General features: G+C 42.2%; 2 protein-coding genes across 2 annotated transcripts; one reads left to right on the top strand and one right to left on the bottom strand.

Annotated features, from left to right (window-relative positions):
• The first annotated feature begins 260 nt into the window (after window positions 1-260).
• On the top strand, window positions 261-5,632 carry zbtb22a (zinc finger and BTB domain containing 22a). The gene is made up of 4 exons (XM_041955787.1): window positions 261-365; window positions 1,984-2,202; window positions 2,355-3,126; window positions 4,024-5,632. Exons 2-4 carry the CDS (start codon window positions 1,996-1,998, stop codon window positions 5,139-5,141), a joined length of 2,097 nt encoding a protein of 698 aa, XP_041811721.1. The 5' UTR covers window positions 261-365; window positions 1,984-1,995; the 3' UTR covers window positions 5,142-5,632.
• Window positions 5,633-8,022: 2,390 nt separating this feature from the next.
• On the bottom strand, window positions 8,023-16,453 carry mbpa (myelin basic protein a). Its single transcript, XM_041955813.1, has 6 exons — window positions 16,231-16,453; window positions 14,244-14,339; window positions 13,194-13,220; window positions 11,311-11,331; window positions 9,863-9,946; window positions 8,023-9,312 (listed from the first exon to the last, which is right to left on the bottom strand). Exons 1-6 carry the CDS (start codon window positions 16,348-16,350, stop codon window positions 9,262-9,264), a joined length of 399 nt encoding a protein of 132 aa, XP_041811747.1. The 5' UTR covers window positions 16,351-16,453; the 3' UTR covers window positions 8,023-9,261.
• Window positions 16,454-18,629: the final 2,176 nt, after the last annotated feature.

Below are 18,629 nucleotides of genomic sequence, written 5' to 3'. Positions count from 1 at the left end.
TAATTTCCTAATAACGGCCCATTCAGTTGTGGATTCATCTTATATAATGGCAATTAAATATTAGTGCGGCTAAAGCAGCATGTTAATGAGGCCATTGTGATGGCATTTCGTAATAATCCCAACCAAATTTCACACCAAACACCCACTCACGTTGTGTGTGAGGATACTGATGCTGATTTGTCAACCAGCTAGCATCAGCTACGCCTACGGGCAAGCTGCTGTTAGCATTTACTAGCTGGCTTCTTTTTTTTTTGCACAAACAAGCGATGGTGCTTCGTATCTGGAATTCACGATAACAATGAGCTGCAAATAGCTAGCGACGTTCACCGTAAAAGTAAAAAGCTCGACATACCGACATATCAAAGGTAAAGTAATTAAGCTAACGGTAGCTACCTAGCTAGCTAGCAAGTAGTGACTCCTGGTTAGCGACACGCTAACGCAGGAATGGGCATACATGAACGAATGCTGTTAGCAGTGAACCAAAAACACGAAAAGCTGTTTTGTGGTTCTATAACCAGACTTCCTGTTAATAATGTCTTTAACGACACGTTAAGTGACGAGCCATGTAACCAAAGGTAGTGCTTCGTACCTTGGAAAGCTAACGTTAGCTAGCTAAATGTGATAGTGAGCATCAGGTGGAAGCTCCCTTCATATCACAAATCATTACAGGTTTGGAAGCCCACAACAGGTTATCATTCAGTACCTGCCTGTATTGACAATCAACCTACTTTTATTTTATCTGACGCATGAGCGGAAACGATAAATCGATCAGATAATTATATATAATCAGTTGACAAGCAATGATCAGCAATGATGTAATCAAAAAGTAGTTGATTAAAGGATATCAGACAAACTTTCCAAACTTCTTGTCTTAGCTTCACAGATGTGAAGATTTGCTGCTTTTGTTAATCTCATTTGACAGTGAACTGAATATTTTAGGTGGTGTTAATCAAGAGTTAAAAAACTGGGAAACAAATAAATTGGTAGATGATTAAGACCTTAGGATTAATCAATTAAGAAAATAATCATTAGCAGGAGCCTTAACCATTTTCTCCAGGAAACTCACTACCTTTATATTCTCTACTAAAGTTGGTTGGTTTGTCTAAATAAACGATTCATTCATTCATGATTCATTTAGTCTCCAAAAAGCAAAACAAAAGCAGGAAGTCTTCACTTTTGGAAGCCTGAAACTGTACATTTATGCATTGTTTTGCGTGGAAAATGCAATCAATTAATTATCCTAATCATTTCAGATAGACTTTCTGTTGACCAACTAATTGAGTAGTTGATTTAGTATTTCAGCTGTGCTGTAATTGACATACACTCATGAGAAAGTATATTAATCTATGTACATGTAGAAATTTATTTAATTCAGAATAGATTCTTCCTCACTGACAATGTTTAAATACACAAACAGAGAGGAACAATGAGCCCATGAAGCAGTTTATTCTTGTTTGAATGTCATTGTCACTGTTGTTGTTTTCCCTTCTGCTTAGCTTTGTCTTGGATCAGCCTTCATTACCTTCACCTTCATTACTTGCCTTTGGTGTTGTATTATTGTCTCCAGTGTAGACAGTGTGAGAGGTGTGCAGCCTCACTTGTATTGTAAATGTCAACAGAAAAGAAACTGTACATAATAGTCATCAACACATACTGCAATTTAAACTGACCTTGATACAAAGGACAAGTTACTTGAAATAATTTTCCCATCAAAAACACTGAAATTAAGATATATAAATATTTAGATATTTATACCAGTGAAGGGAAGCACATGGCCAGAGGCATTGTACAGAAGTAACCCAAGAGAACTAGAATACTACATACATTGTGTGCATGTATTCAAGATAAAGCAATCAAAAACCAAAATAAGTACCAAATACTGTATACAGCATTAAAAAGAATAACTACAAAGTGTATTGAGACACAAGATATATAAAAAGTGATCTGCTTTTACACTTTATAATGTTGTAATGTTCTCTACAGTTTTGTGTGGCCATGGATCCGACCTGCAGTGTTTCTGCTGCTCCAGCTGGTCTGACTGTCCAGGTGTGCTTCCCTGGTGCCCGTGCCGCTGTTTTGGACAATCTGAACCGCCAGCGGGAAGAAGGCAGGCTGTGTGACCTCTCCATCCAGGTGCAGGGTCAAGTGTTCAGGGCCCACCGCTGTGTGCTCGCTGCATCCTCGCCTTACTTTCATGACCAGGTAGGCTCAGCCACATTAGTGCACAGTATACTGTGTGTACAGTCATTCATTTATAATAAGGCTTTTGTTGTTTGGTGGCCACTTCACTCAACCCACGTTTTCTATCCAGATGTAGAAAAGCTAAGCATGTCTTTGTTCCGATCTCTCAACAGGTGTTACTGAAGAATGTTACAACTGTTTCCCTCCCCTCAGTTATGGACCCAGTGGCCTTTGAGAGTGTCCTGAGTTCTGCCTACACAGGCCAGCTGAGCATCGTGCATGATGACATTGTGAACTACGTCACCGTGGCCAGTTTCCTCCAGATGTGGCACATCGTGGACAAATGCACTGAGATCCTGAAGAGGCCCCGGCCCTCAGCAGAAGTCACCCCCGGAGAGGCCGCTGTAGCTCACCCCGGCACGGCGTCTCGCCAGCAGTCACCGAGCAGCACAGACTGCTTATATCTGGAAAGGGAGGGAAGAAGGAAGGAGAGAAAGCCTGATGCATTGCCTCCATTAGCTACATGGAGACGTCCGCAGCAGTTTCCTAGATGGGGACGTCCACGGCCCCCATCTGCCCAGCAATTAGCAGACTCTCAACTGGACACCCTTCCTGGCTATGCGGATAGTGATTACACCAGCTGTGAGGAGGCATGGGTATCAAGCCACGCCAAAAGCAGCCACTTTGGTCATGATGGACCTGGCCACAATACCCGGCACTACGGGGGGTTCCCTGGTGGTGAAGCATTGAAGCTGAAAGTCAGATTTCAACAGCGGGGAGCAGCGCCGAGTGCTGATAGACTGCTCGATAAGAATAGAGAGAGCGGGGACAGTGATGAGACACGAGAGAAGAGGAAGAATGAGAAAAGAGAGATTGAGGCGGATGAGGGGGTAGGAGAAGAGGCGGTGGAGAATAAGCAAGGCTTTGCACAAATAGGACACTGTGGTAAGATACAACAGCCTCATTTTCCTTAAACACAAACACTAAGTCTAACAACATATAGCTTAACCAGACATAATTATAGCTGTATGTAGAGAAAATAATTAAAGCGCAAAGTTGAATTATACTTTTTCCTCTTTAGTTAATGCTGGCATAAATTGATATTTATGTAAACAGGATTTTTACCTCTGGAGGTCACTTATGATGTAGAAATATGCAATTACTTTTTAAATTAGTGCCTTATTGCCGGAAGAAAAAGCCTGTAGATGTCTTTATCACTGAAAGTGGAAAATCCTGCAACAACCACAATGTCTTGCATGCAGTGCCTACAAGATGGCTCAGGCCACTTCTTTTATCAGTTCTTTCCACACAAGCTTCAGCTGATGGTGCTGTGTTTACTGAAGGCAGGCAGGCAGTTTGTTTCCCCGGCGACCGTTTTAGCAGAGACAAGTTGGCATTGACTACTATTGTATGTCTGTACTGAGGCTTTTGTTCATTTCTAACAAGTTTTAATCATCATGGAGTCCAGAGTTTCTGCAAGAAGTACCAATACTGAAACATTAGAACTAGAAACATGTTTTCTCGAACAGTACTAAAATGTTAATTGTTGTCTTTTTGACATGCAAAAAGTTTGCCAAAATAAATCATTTTAAGGATAAGTTTGATAAAAAAAACAACAATGTGATTTCAAAGCGGAGCAGACTCTCTGTGCATTCAGCTCCTCTTAGTTTTCGATACTCGCAGGCACATTTAGATCAATACCAACACAAAAGTATTGAGGCGCAGCCTCATAGTGCGGCTGTTCCTCTATGCTGCGTCTTGTTTGCCTTCTTGTTCTGTACGTGGTCTGAATTAAAATACTGTAGCATCTGCGTTTGATTAGATTTTTTATATCTCCAACAGGCTTCCACCCAATTTCAAATGAGAGCGTAGGTGCTGGACAAGCCACGGGGAAGGCGAGTGTGGACGAGATAAAGGAAAAAGTGCAGAGAAACTCGGACGGCAGCGACGCCTCCTCAGGCCTGCCCAGTGTTCATGCTTGCCAAACAGGTGAGGGAGTCCCGGGTCCCTCCTGTCCAGTTTCAGCCCGGCTGCAGTGGCAGACGGGTCCCTGGTCTCAACAAGAGCAGAGGCCGCAGGAAGGCGAGGGTGGCAGCTGCAGTAAAGACGAGGATGAAGACGAGGAGGAGGAGGATGTGGACTTTGAATGTTTCACAGAAGGGACCTTCAGCAGAGACACTTATGATGAGATTGAAGACGGCACGGGGCAGGTTTCACAGAGGCCTTTAGTGCCTGTGTCTCCTGACTTCACCATGGCAGGCTCGGAGGTGAACTGGCCCTCCACCAGCGTGGGACAGGGTGGATCACTGACCCCCACCTCAAATCGCAATCTGTCTCCATCCTCCGCCGCATTTCCGCCACCCTCTTCACCCCCGACCCCGTCTTCGTCATCCTCAGTGTCCCTCGCCGCCGCCCCCTACACGGGCAAAGTCCACTTCTGCCACTGCGGCAAAGCCTACACCCTGAAGAGCATGCGTGACCGACACGTGAAGATGCAGCACCTGAATCTACGGCCCTTCGGCTGTCCCGTTTGCACAAAGTCCTTCAAGATGAAGCACCATCTAACCAAGCACCTCAAGACTCATGGAGGGCTGCGGCCCTACGAGTGCGGCCTGTGTGGGAAGAAAGTGATCTGGAGGGACAGCTTCCTCAGGCACCAGGCTCGATGCGAGAGACTGGCCTCCAGCTCCTCTGCTAACAGCAACAACACGAGCACACCTGCGGCGGAAGCGGATGACAGCTACAGCTACGGATTTGATGACGGGGAGGCTTTTCTTGCAACGGGAGGACAAGTGAAGGTGGAGGAGGTGGATTTTCACGGGGAGATGGAGGACGGGATGGGCGGCCTGTTGGGCAGCGTGTCTGGGATTGTGGATCAGCTAAGAACTCAGTCACAAAACCTGAACACCGGCAGTCATGGTTTTAAAGAGGAAGCGAGTGAGAGCTTTAGCGGAAATTGAACGTTAATGTGAAACATGGGTACTTAAACAGCACTTAAACTGTATGTACATAAATACAGTACATACAAGACGGACAATTAATTACATGACTTTAAAAATCCACCAACTGAAATCACTGAAGACTTTTTGAAACAGCTGCTTTTATTTGATCTTTTGATGAGCATTCTCTTCATGTCATGGGTGTTAAAAAAAAACAATCATATGCTTTATTCAAGAGATCCTTTTTGATTTGTGCAGTGCCATGTAGACTCAGTTCTTGTTTAGTGATGCTGTAAACTGTCCATCTGTAACAAGCAGTGTTGTGAATGTACTTCTTGAGCCCGAATGAAGTTAATTTTGCACATAAATTATTTGCATTTGATCTGCATTAGATAATAAATACAAGGGTATGAAAATGTTTTCTGTGCCGTATTGATGTGTCTTCATTCTGTGTAAAGGAAAGAAGTCTCGCCATATATGGTAATAAAAGCAGTTGGGACTTTTCTGATTGATTTTTGAATGTTTGCAATTGTTTATTGTAGAACCCTGAGGCTCACTTTAAACCATTGTTGGTCATTTCTGGAACCCCGAGGCTCTTAGTAGAACATCTCTGGTTAACCCGGGTCACCGAAGAGCATTCTGTAACACTGAAACTCGTTCTAAGATGCCATTCTAGAACAGTTTGGCTCACACTGGTCCATTTTTGAACAATTCCTTTGCAGCACAATGGTGGGGCACCAGAGGTCTCTCTTGCTCAACTCTGCACCATCCCTCTCCTGTGATCACATTATGCCAAAGGTCTTCACTGACTGTTCAAAGGCAGCTTCCTCCGTCCATTGTGAAACCCTGTGACCTCAAAAGACGCCCAGTACATGAATGGGACTGTTTTCTAATGCATTGAGATGCATTCAGGGGACAGCTCATAGAGATTTTTCCATTTCAATGGCGAACATGAGGCTGTGACAAAGAGCAGCTCTACAGTGAGGTGCAATAAGGGCCAAAGGTATTACATATGGCATATATATAACCATTTTATTGGGACACAGCGTAGGGAATTACACAACAGTTAGGAATAAATCACATTTAACTATTTTGGGTGGAACTTTTGAGCTTGTGTCTCATATCAGAGGATTCTGTTCTATTTGTTTTGACATGTGTGGAGATATTGTCTCACCAGAACCAGCGTGCAGACAAACCACGGTGACAGCCCTGGACTGTATGTGAGTGCTAAAATGCGTCTGGCACATGAAAAATTGCCTTTCACTTCCCCTTTGTGCGGTGTGGGTTTTGCGCCACTGAGCCAATTATCGCAGGAACATCGAATGAGGGAGCGTCGGAGCTCTTGCTAATTGTGGTTTTAGGGGCAGCTGTCCTTGAAATGTTCAATCTCAGCGTTATTTCTAATGATGAGAAACATTGTTTTTCCCACCTCTGAGTATCACGCTTATTAAGTGTTGCTGTAAATGTAGGACAAAATGAACCACATGATGCAGTGGAGATCAGGTTTTTTAGAACACTTTGATATCGGGATTATTGTCTGAGATAGATGATTGGCCTCCAGAGGATATTTCAAGAGCGTGTGGGAGCGTTTCCAGTGGTGTATCATGGGTTGAAGTCGAGGATAACACAGTACATACTTCACTGTATTTCTTCCCTCTTCAGTTATTCAGCTGACATGTGGCAGTGTCAGGGTTACAAACATCGGTACCATCAGTATCATCTTTGAGTACCATTTATAGGTCACGTTTTGAGTCCTAATACATTCACAGAAAGACAAAATAAATGTGTATCGCCCAGTTATTATCGGTTTTTTGATGTGGAAGAAAATAGGCTGACAAGAATGAACATACATGAACTCTTTTCTTTTTAGGATGATAATATTCGAATATGGTGCTGAGAATTATGTTTGACATAATTAACCAAAAAGCAAAGAGCCTCACACACCTGAGATCTGTTGAAACCGGACGGTTTGTCGGTCTGGATGAAGAAAAGTGACTTTGTTCATGTGCTGTTTGATATAGAAAATGGGTTTCACTTTGTTTTCTATTTCTCTTTTTACTGGGAGCTGCACAATACTTTTTTTAGTCACATAAAAACATTGATTTTGTGAACCTGGACGTTACACAAAGATTGAGCTTCCCTTACGTCTCTTTATGTTCTTTACTGAATGAGGCTGTGGTTAAAGGCTGGAAAATGTTCCCACCTCTTGTTACAAATAACCGGTTTTGTTGCAAGAAACACAGCTTGAACAGGCGTCCGCTGTTAACTGTTAGGCCGCCACCATCTCCTCCTCCTCCTCCTCCAGCTCATACACATGCACCAGTAATCTGAACTACACATCACTTTGATACTCATTGCAGAAACGTGGATATTAAATGTACAAATTTCACATGGCCATAGTTTATAGCAGCCTATTATGCCATCATCTCATTCTGATGACTGGACTGGTAAAATGACATTTTCTTTTTTTACACTAAACAAATGTGTTAATTAGTGACCTTTAGTGTGATTTATAATATATTGGTTGTGGAGTTAAATTGCAGGCGCTCCGGTTAAAAAGTAGACCAAACATTTCTACGGACATCAGTTTTTGAGCCCAGCCCGAAATGACGGGCTAAACCTTGTTTTTTGCCGAGCTAATTGCTGGAAATGCCTTTTGCTATGTTGTAACACATATCCTCAAATAGCGGAATAAAACTGCAATATAAAATAGGTTTTTCAAAGACTGTGAATGTGCAAACACAAGAGGAAGAAGTAAGCATACAGTGATGAATGTGCACAGAAACTAGAACTCTGACTGGTCCAGTATGCGAGATTAGCTGCAGACAGACACACACATGTCCAAACGTATGGTCTCCTCCAGGTTTATGTCTTATAGAAATAATGAACAGCAACAGTATTGTCAGATTTTAAAACATTTAATAACAGAGAGAAGACATAACATGTTTATTTCCAGTTAGAGTTTTACATTAAGAGGAAACACAGTTTTCTAAGTATCAGTTCCTGTTCCTGTAGCACCACCACACGTCAGCAACCTCAGGAAAAACAAGCAAAACACCTTTACAGTTCTTTTGACTTTTCAATTAAAGTGAACATACAAACAGAGCATGTACAGACGAGAGCGGCGGTGTCATTTGTCATGAACAAAATAAAGTTACGCGTCAGAACATTTGAAATCAACATACTGTCCTTCAGTGTTAAACTCCTCACTCCATCTCAGTGCTTCCACCGTAAACCTTTGAACCACTTACTATCTGACCATCGGATAACACGAACGTTTGTCTGTCTTCTTCTAAATAAAACACAAATGACATTAAAACTTCAAACTTAAGTAAAGGTGCAAACAGATAACTCACAATAATTGAGATGCAAAGAAAAAAGAGAGCAGACCAGTTTTTTTAGGACATTTTTTAGTTGAATCATTTAGTTGTATATAACAGTGCATCTGAAAAGGGCATTTTGTTTTATTTGATAGACTTGAATGACATCGTGCTGTACATGTTTTATTAATTACACCGAAACAAAACTGTTACATAAAAACAACATTAGAGTCCACACTGCTCATATACTGTAGGTTTCCAGTTGTGTTTTCAAATGCATTTCTTTGCAACGTACGTTTCACTCAAGCACAACGACCACGAACAGCAGCACTCTCCGTCTAGACTTCACGATATGGAACAAAAATGTTTGGCGCGTGAGTCGCGTGAAAGCGGCGAGCTACATGAAGCGTCACTCATGTACAAAATGACGGGAGACGAATAGAAAAACAAACATCTGCCATGAACGGACCTCAGACAGCAGACACTAGCACCATCAGACCAAGATACTTGAATGGGTGATTTTTACAGTCAGATATTTACTGAAAGCTTGACCAAACCTCTTATAAACAGCTACATAATGACTGACTCAGGATATGCTCAGAAGTAGGATTAAAAGCAAAACTGGCACAGTGACCACCTACACTCCCGGAGAGCGGATTTCATACTGTGTCAGTGTGGCGTCACTGTCCCAACATGCACGAGGCTCGTGTTAGTGGGTTAGCGTTTCTTGAGGTTGTGAGTCCGCCGCTTGCAGATCTGTTCCTCCTCCTTCGTCTCGTCCCGTCGGCGTTGGATCTGTGGTTCGGTCCTCGGCGGAGAGCTTAGAAGATGGTGCTCCAGCGTTTAGGGGGTGGACGGGACTTGGTGTCTCCCTGGAGAGAAGAAAGAGGATGATGAGGTGGCTGAGAGAAGCATCTATTTTCTGTCCCCAGAGACGGCATCTATCAATCCGGGGCGACTGAGTTTTCAGTTTAAACTGTGCTGCAAGTTCAGGAAAGATTTGATTGTCAGATGCTTCATATTTACTGGGATTCAAAGAGATCATCCACTGAAAATAAAGCCTCAGAAGAGTCGAGGTAGATGGCATTTACATGGAAATAATCAATGAATACGCGTATGAGGGATGTAATATTTGGGTTTACATGTGGTGTCACTGTGAAGATGAAAATGTTGCCCTGATTAGTTTATTATGATGGAAGGCGTCTGTGAAAGCATGTTGATGAAAGGCTGAATGAAAAGAAACACAACTGAAACGGAGACTCATTGTACTGTATTTAATTATTACTCACTGATCTTTGATGAGAGCATCACTGTTGCATTTGGGCAAACACAGACAGGAGACAGCGTTCATGAGGCCCAGTTTTACAGATACGATGAAGAAACTTTGGGTAAAACAAGCAGGCAAACGTGTGGGAAGCTCACCAGGTTGAAGAGTCTGGACAGCGTGCTTTGGTCTCTGCGTCTTCTGACCGGCGACTTTGTGCTCTCGGCACGCGGCGACGAGGCCTAGAAAAAAACGCTCTATAAGCACAGATGGAGACCTGAAACCAGCGCCCGAAAGCACGTTTGCTGCTTTGTCAAGAGTTAACCTTTAACCAGACGTTTAATCCATTTTACACTATGGCCTTTTTCTACCTCAGAGCATCTGAGATGCTTTAACAAAATGCCAAGCACAAAAATGATTGCTTAAAGATGTTATAGAGGGCAGTTATTGCTGTTGTTGGACAAAAAACACATATCCACAAATAAGTTGCCCTTCAGAAATGAAGAAAAGACTTCATACTTCCTCATTAGCGCAAAACTTTTGCACTTTTTGTACATTTTGCGCATATATTTTTCTATGTTTACCATCTATCTTGTTTAACTGCATTGGGATCGACCCTCTGATGTTTGAACCTATGCTGTCATTGAGATTTAATGCGCTTTGCCACAAGCTGAAAAACAACAAAATGCAGGTATGTGGTTTCTCTGCAACAGCAGCAGCGCTGTGATGTGGAAGATACAGTCGTCTCTGTTCTTTGGTCTGTTATTGTGAGAGAACAAGATGGACGGAGACATGGAGGACAACATGAACATGTGACAGGAGTCAGATAACGGCAACCTTCGGGGGAAGAAAATGGATGAAGGGCAACGTAAAGTCCACAGTGAACTGATCAATGCAGAGGACACAAGCAGACAATCACCGTCAAACGACACACGTGTGGCCGTCCACAGCCGCCAGACAGATGAGGTGACACAAAGAACAGATGGATCGGTGAGTCATCTCTGGCACAGAGGGGGTGGAGGTGTTACAGAGAAAGAGAGGTGAGAAAGAGAAGAGGAACAGGAGGAGGAGGAAGGTGACGCCGGCCAAGAGGTCCTAAGAGAAAATGTTTACCGGTTGTGGTTCATAAATAGTTGAGCTGTTTCAAAGTCATCCAGAAGCAGTGAGTCGCTCTGGATTGAAGCAAAGAAAATCATTTCACCAATAAAGCCAACACCTGTTGGCGTCAAAGATGCACAACTCAGTCTTTTTTCGGTCTGATCTACCAGTGAATGAAAGTGATTTTCTGTGGCACCCGTCAAGAGTGAGCCGCCGTAAGCTTTGCCTTTCAGCTACTCTACGCGCATGCTGGTGAATCAGCCTTCCTCTTGAACATGCCTTGATTCCACATGCTGAGGTATAAATGATATTTCTCTTCAAGGAGCAAAGCAGTGAAAGACACAGTGAGAGAGAGACAGGACGAGCGTGAGGGTTAGGTAACAGGTGCGCTGCAGACAAAGGACGTGTTGCGGAGGAGATCTCTACATTGCACCCACACAGACACACAGCGCTGCAGTCAGCAGCGGGGCTTTTGTTTGATTCGAGAAGGGAAGATTGTGTGACGTACCAAACCCAAGACGTCTCTCCACTGGACATGAAAAAGAAACAGACAGTGACATGATGAGATGAGAGAGAAGCGGCACCTGGATCCACCTCAACGCCTCTGAGAATCATCCAGTTAAAGATTAAAGATTAGCCGTGATGTGGTGAGAAATAAGAGGAAAAGGTGGGAACTTTCTAGTTTAAGTAAATACTTCATCCTGCTATTTATGTCTACAGTGCTGACCCGTGATTCCCAACAGTTTTGGTTTGTGACCCCTTAAAACGAGGCGAGAGTGACTTCCCCCTTACACTTGCACAGAAAAGCTAGAAACTAGCCAGAAAAAAATGAATATAAATGTGTGAAGCCGAACAATGTTTTTATTTCTTTTCCCAGTGATCATCTCTTGACCCCTCAGATTTATCATGTGACCCATTGGAGGGGTCTGGCCTCACAGGTTGGAAACCACTGTGCATTTCCATCAATATACAGTAGAATCATTCTTTATCTTTGCTTGTCCCCATCTACAATTTAAAGGACCTGTGTGTAGGATTTAGTGACATCTATTGGTGAGGGTGCAAATTGCAACCAACTAAATACCCCTCGCCTCACCCTCCCCCAAGGTGGCCACTAAAAACAAACAAAATGGGAAAGACGCTCTTGGGAAAGGTGTCTGTTCTGGGCTACTGTGGAAACATGGCGGACTCCATGGAAGAGGGCCAGCTCCCTCTGTAGATATAACGAGCTCATTCTCAGGTTATGAAACACCACAATTCCTTTTTTTCATTATTAAACACTAACGAAACATATCATGAATATCATACTCCATTGTTGCTGGTTCCCCTAATTCTTACACAGTGGACCTTTAAAGCCAATATGTGCAGAATTTTTAGCCATGCTAGCAGTGTGAAATACCAGCTTTTGGTTGAATTGCAATGGAATGGGGTACATTCATGATCCCCAGAGGATGAAGCCTGCTGACTTTGAGATGTCCTTCCTTTTTATCTACTGCCACTAACAAGGCGAAGTGCTCAATTATCCAGTGAAATATCACCACAGCTACAAGATGCATTAGCATTAAAGTTGGTTGTTCTCTACAGGATGTATCCTCGTGGCTTTGGTGAGTTTCCTCTAGTGCCATAATAACATCAACATCTCAATTTGTCCAGTAGTTCGGTTTTTGGCAATGAAATACCTGCGAAACTAATGACATTTGAATCAGTCTTGGCTGTACTTGCACTAATATTGTTAAAATAGCGTTTAGTGCTAATAGCTAAACATTGGCTAAAAAACTGCGTTCAGTTCTAATTCGCTAAACTATTGTTTAGCGCTTCTTAGCAAATGTTAGCATGCTAACACACAAAAGTGAACATGGAAGTCCATTATACCTGCTAAACATTGCTATGTTAGCATTGTTATTGTGAATGTTAGCATGTTGACAATAGCTTTTAGCTGGGCCTAGCCACAGTGTGGCTGGGGAATCTTGTTTGATTTGATTTGAATATAACATCTTTCGAGTTGTTTTGATGGTTTACATTTTTGCTTGTAAAAAATATGTTAATTATTGTTGGGCAACATCCACGGGGGGAGGGGGCTAGCGACAGGCGTTGCTGTCTTACACTGCATCTTACGTGCTACTACCACAATGTTTTAAAATCCCACACATAATAACTTAGACCCAAATATCCTACCACAAGGTATCAAATGAAACCCCAAATGTATATCCAAGAAAAAGCTTAAATCATCATTAAAAAACTGCAGCTGTTGGGGGAACATTAGCATAAAAAACCATGACTAACAAGTGATCAGAAGTCCTCTTTTGAATTATCAGTGCATCTCTGCATCTTCACCCTGCGGCTACACCTCTGGATCGATCAGAACAACAGATATGGTGAAAAAATGAGACTCACCCTGGATTTAGGTTGAGGAGAGGAAACCTGAGAGACACCAAGCAACAAACGACAACAGAATGACTGATTGTGCAGGGCAGGAAAGTACAACAACAAACTCTGTTGTGAAATAAACAATTGAGCTGCTGATTGAAACGTATCCCAGTTCCTTTTTTAGCAGTATGCAAATGAAGGAGTCATGCAGCTTTGCAATCAGTGACGGCGCTGAGGAAAACAGTTAAGCCTGCTGCTTTTGAAATGCTGCCGCACTATTGATGCCAAGAGTTGGATCTGAAGGAAATCAAAAGAAAAAACTGAACGTTCAACACATTGCTCTGTTGAGCTTAAAAAGCCTTTGAATAAAACTGAGGATGTTAGCATGATGCAACAAAAAGTGACTTAATGTACATGATTAAAGGTTTGTGATATTATAGAGTGCTACAGGAATGAGTCCTTAAACCTGGAGGTGAGTTAGCATTGTTGCACTTCTGCTTTTTTTAATAGGTTTTTGGTTTGATGCCTGAAAGAAGGTTTGTGGTTAACGCGTTTTGTTCTGCGACATAAAATATGTCATTAAATACCCCACTTGTAAATTCTGAAGCTTTAATGTGCCTTAAAACAGGCGGTTGCTAACGAGCAGCTAAATGTGCCTGCAGAGGTTATCTGGGACGTTAAGCGTCATCATCCTGAACAGGGAAGCTCATCTACTCACTAATCTGCCTTTATGGCGTTATTGTGTTCATACTGTAGATTTAGCAAATTTCCAACTTGTATGTTAATGATTTATGCATGTGCAGTATAGAGTAATGGAAAGTGTCGTTCATTTATAGCCTAAAGTGAGCTTTTAAGTTTTGCCGATTGCACTTAAGTTTCAAAAATCATAAAAGTGGTCTTCATTTGTAAAGAACAAAACGTGTAGGTATCTGAAACTTATTTATTTTTGTTTTCAACAGTAATCCATGATTCAATCGAAGAATCCGATTGGATTTTCGTTGAGGAAACCAGGGTTGGTTGCTAACTTCTGTGTTAACTATAAAAACACGCCATCCCTGCAGTACTTTAGAAACTTACAAGGCTCCTGAAGAAATGCACCACAGCATTTTCATTGGTCCGGCGGCGAGTAGAGGATTGCTGAGGTGAGGCGGCCAGGTGACCCCTGAACGAGCCCTGTGAGGACCATCGGAGACAACAAGATGGAACAACGCTACAGTGAAACCAGACTGGAATCAAATAAAATGGTATCAGGCTTTTAGAGCTTTAAGCACCGTGGAGCGCAGCAGCACTGAAAACTATTCTTCTGCAGTATATATTCATGATGGATTAGCTTGGCATGAGCTTGAATACACATCAGTTATTCCCTGAAAGTTGGTCTCAGCTGCACCATACCTCCTAATGTAATAATTACAATAATAATTCTAATACTTTCAAGGCCCTACTGGGTGTCAAGTCTCACAATGTGAGAAAGAAACCAAATTAAGTTGACAAAATCGGCAAATTAAATAAATTAAGGGCAATTAAGACATTACAGAGTTAAGAGAGTGAGAGTGTCGCCGATGACGATGTGGAGCTGGCTGACAGGCTGGCTGACACCCAGTATGAAACCAGTCAGTCAGAAGTCTCTTCGGTATGAAAAGTGCAGTTAACACAACCTCCAGAACAACCTCACACATGTGATTATCCCATTCATCCTGCAGTCTAACAAAAAATATCAAAAAATACACTGATGTCTGTTTATCCAAATGAATATTTTCTGCTGGGGTTCATCAGTGTAAATAATGTAAAATAACCCTGAAAAGATGCCTTTGATGGACATAGGTACGTATCTTTTGAGGTTTTCTTTCAGCACTTTACTATATTACAACTGCAGAACAGAAAGCCTTTAATATATGAGGGAAAACTTTTCTTCAAACTCGTCTTTAAACAAATTAATGAATACACAAAATCTGAAATCCCCTCGCTGCACCTACTCAGGAAAGATGAAAGGGGGTCTGTTTGAGAGCCGCTCTGACCCCTGAGGTCCCCTCCCATCACACTGTGTTGAATCTTGAACTTGAAAGAGGTTTTGTCTGAGGTTTTCTATCTGCAGCTCAGGGCCAGGCTTGCACTACAAGCTAGATTTACCTGCACCATGGAAGTAGTGCATCTATTGTAAATATAGCTTAGGTGTACCCTTTTTCCAGCTTAATAGTCATATAATAATGACATTATAGTAAATTCACTACATTTTGATATATAATATGTTGTATAATATTTGTGCAGCAACACCTCTTTATCATTAAAGTGTCTAAATGACTACAGTCAAACATTATGGTCCAAGTTCCTAATTTAAAGAATTGTTTTCATTTTAATCTATAAGAAAGATAACAATAAACCTGAAGCAGAGGTTTGGCAAAACAAAATGAATCTTCTAGAAAACCAGTGTTCTGAATACAAATTTTCTTCTTCAGTGACATTAAAATCATGCAGCAACCTGCTCCTCAGAAGGGATCTTTCCCTCAATATATATTTATAAAAAAACAGCCAGAAATGAAAAAGTCTTTGATCAGAACCTCAGTTAAGGAGCGTCTCCTTGGGGAAATGAGCCATCGGTGCTCTCTGCTCCTTCAAACAACGACTGTCAGAAAGCCTCTCGGCAAGGAGCATGACCCCAAACTAAGCAAGATGTTGTTTAAATTTTTCAATTAGTCTTACTGATGGATTTTGTTATTATTTTATTTCATGTTTCTTAATGAGTTTGACTTTTACAAACCCAGGAGATAATCTTAAATTAGTCATATTGTCACACAGCTGAACAAAGCTATGTGGTTTTCACAGGACATCAACCCTTATTATTGACATATCAGGTAATTGTACAGAGCAGCTGAGACTCTTGAGTCTTGGTTTAAAGCAGACTGACTGAGACTAGAATTGCTCTCAAATGTTCCCAAAATCATCAGAGCACTTAAAAAAAATAGAATATTTCACAGTGTTGTTGTAACGTGTCTAATTTGAAGGTTTTCTGACATTACGATGAAGTTTTTAGACTCCCTGAACGATACCTTTAAATGTAGATTCTCACCTTGCTCCTTTTCTTTTTGTCTCCTCCAAAGAACTTGCTAATCTGATCCATGAGACCTGGGTTCTTCTTTTTCCTCCCGAGCCCGAAGGTGCTCTGCCCTGAGGTGCTCGCCGTAGCCATGCTAGCAGTTGCTGGGGTTGGGTGGGGTTGACCTCTCACTATATACTCGGTAGTCCTCTTCCAAGCCGGTCCACAGTGCCAACACGCGTCTCTGCTGCTGCTTCAGAGGGGTTTGCAGCTCTTCTGACGCGCAGGGGCCGTCTTTGAAGGTGTCATCCTCTCGGTCCCAGGGCACCATGGGACATGAGGAGGGTCAGGTGGGGGGGGGGGGGGGCGGGTCGCGGTGCGGTTGGAGCGGCAGCGAGGTCCGTGGTTCTGGCTCGGCTCCAGGCATTCTTCGGAGCTTCAGTGGCTGTGTCAGTCACTGCCGCCCTCTGCATGGGCCCGTCCATTGTTCCTCACCCCATCTGCCTCACCCCGGCCGCAGGGACAACAAGGGTTATCTCTGAGTCTGCGCTCACACCCTGATGGAAAGCAGCCCGCAGAACTGTGAGGCCATTGTTGAGTCGGCCTCATATATTTTCTTAATGGATTGTGTTTAAATTAGATGTATGTCACCCAGATTAACATATGGAGAGGCCCAGAAGAAAAGGGAAGCTTGTGCGAAAACTTGTGTGAGCATGAGTCAAGTATCTGTGTCTGCACAGTGTCAAACTTGTGGTGACTTTGCATGTTCACATTTTCTCTATTTTTGTGTTTTCATATTGAAGCCAATGAAATCCACACAGCACCACCTATAACTGCAAGTTCATGACTCACGGAGCTTCAAAAGTTGTCTTCTGGGAAAATTAAAAAAAATTGCATGTTTTACTGTAAAAAGTTACAACAACATATCTGAAAGCAACTGAATGTGCAAAATGAGTGATGATTGTTTGGATAACTGTTGTTTTGATGATCAAATACATGAACTGTCATGCTAACATTTAAGCTAACAAGGATAAAAAGGCTTCACAGTGTGCAGAGAAGTGAAAGTTAATTTAAGAATGTCAGTCTCAACCTTTATTTTATGGTGAGAACACTTGTTCGAGTTTCTGTCAGTCAGTCTGAGATGCATGACTTCAAACATCCTCAAATGTTTGCTTAACTTGTGATTTATTTTGCCATTGCGCCACATTGCAACGCGACCAGGAGTCCTGCATGTGTTGCTGCACCCGCGGCGGCTGCAGCAGCCAGCGAACAAGGGTCAGTTGTGTTAGAAAACACCCATGCAGCATCAGAATATTAATATTTTAGAACAGATGCTTTTTTGTGGAAGCTGCTGCTTTTTTCAAGTCAGAAAATAACGTTTGGAGGGGGAAAAAAAACTCGCTGTTGTTAAACCGAAGGAGCAGATGAATCTGTTTTCACAGCACAGACATACGACAGATGGAAGCAGGAGGAGATCAGTCAGATAATTTCAGAGGTGGAAATACAGCTACGAGATTTCACAAATGCGTTTGTATCCTGTTGCTCATTTGATCCAGATGAGCATAATCACAAGAGATAATTAACATTCTGAGAGACTGAAAAAAGCTGATTTGAGATTTTAATTTAAATGACTTCATCTGCATGCAGTCACAGAGGCTGGATGTATCAGCACAGGAAAAAAGACATAAAGTCACATCCACGTTATCCACAAGCATTGTTGTTATTCAGGAACGATAACACAGTTGTTTGAGACTAAGGTAAATCTAATTAAACTAGCCATTTACTTAAGAGTAAATCTCCATTTTATAGATGTAGCAGGTATTTTGTCATAAAACCAAAACACTGGACAATTCAAATGACAGACAAATACAAAATTTAGTGCAGACATTTATGATTCTGGGATGATGAGGCCTCATGACTTGAGCCCTGCGTTTTCATATCGTGCCAACACAAGGTTGAATTTTTTTGGTTTTATGTGAAATATCTCGAAAACTGTTCGATGACTTGCCATGAAATGCAGACATTCATGCTCCCCCGAGGATGAACTGCATTAACTGTGATGATCCCATCTAGCGCCATCATCAGGTCAAAACCACAGTGTTTTGGTTTATGACAAAATACCTGCAAAACTTGCATTCCCATCAGCCTCTGCTGTGCTTTGCGTCTGCTGCTAATTGGCAAGTGTTAGCAGCTTGCGTGCTTAACTTACATCAGCATGCTAGCATTGCTATTGTGCGCAAGCTAGCATGCTGATGTTAGCATTTAGCTCAAAGCTCCACAAGTCTCGTGGCTCAAGAGTCTAAAACCACTCTGAGCTGACTGCTTTTATACTATATTTTTATATTATACAAAAGTCTTGTTATTTTGAACATTTTTGTCACCTGGAAGCACAAATGTTCAGCATTCTAGCAAGATTTATTCAGATATATTTA

The sequence above is a fragment of the Chelmon rostratus genome, chromosome 16, assembly GCF_017976325.1.
Source record: "Chelmon rostratus isolate fCheRos1 chromosome 16, fCheRos1.pri, whole genome shotgun sequence".
Classification (NCBI taxonomy): Eukaryota; Metazoa; Chordata; class Actinopteri; order Chaetodontiformes; family Chaetodontidae; genus Chelmon; species Chelmon rostratus.
Note: the sequence above shows the minus strand (reverse complement) of the source record. Positions and strands in the feature narration are given on the sequence as shown.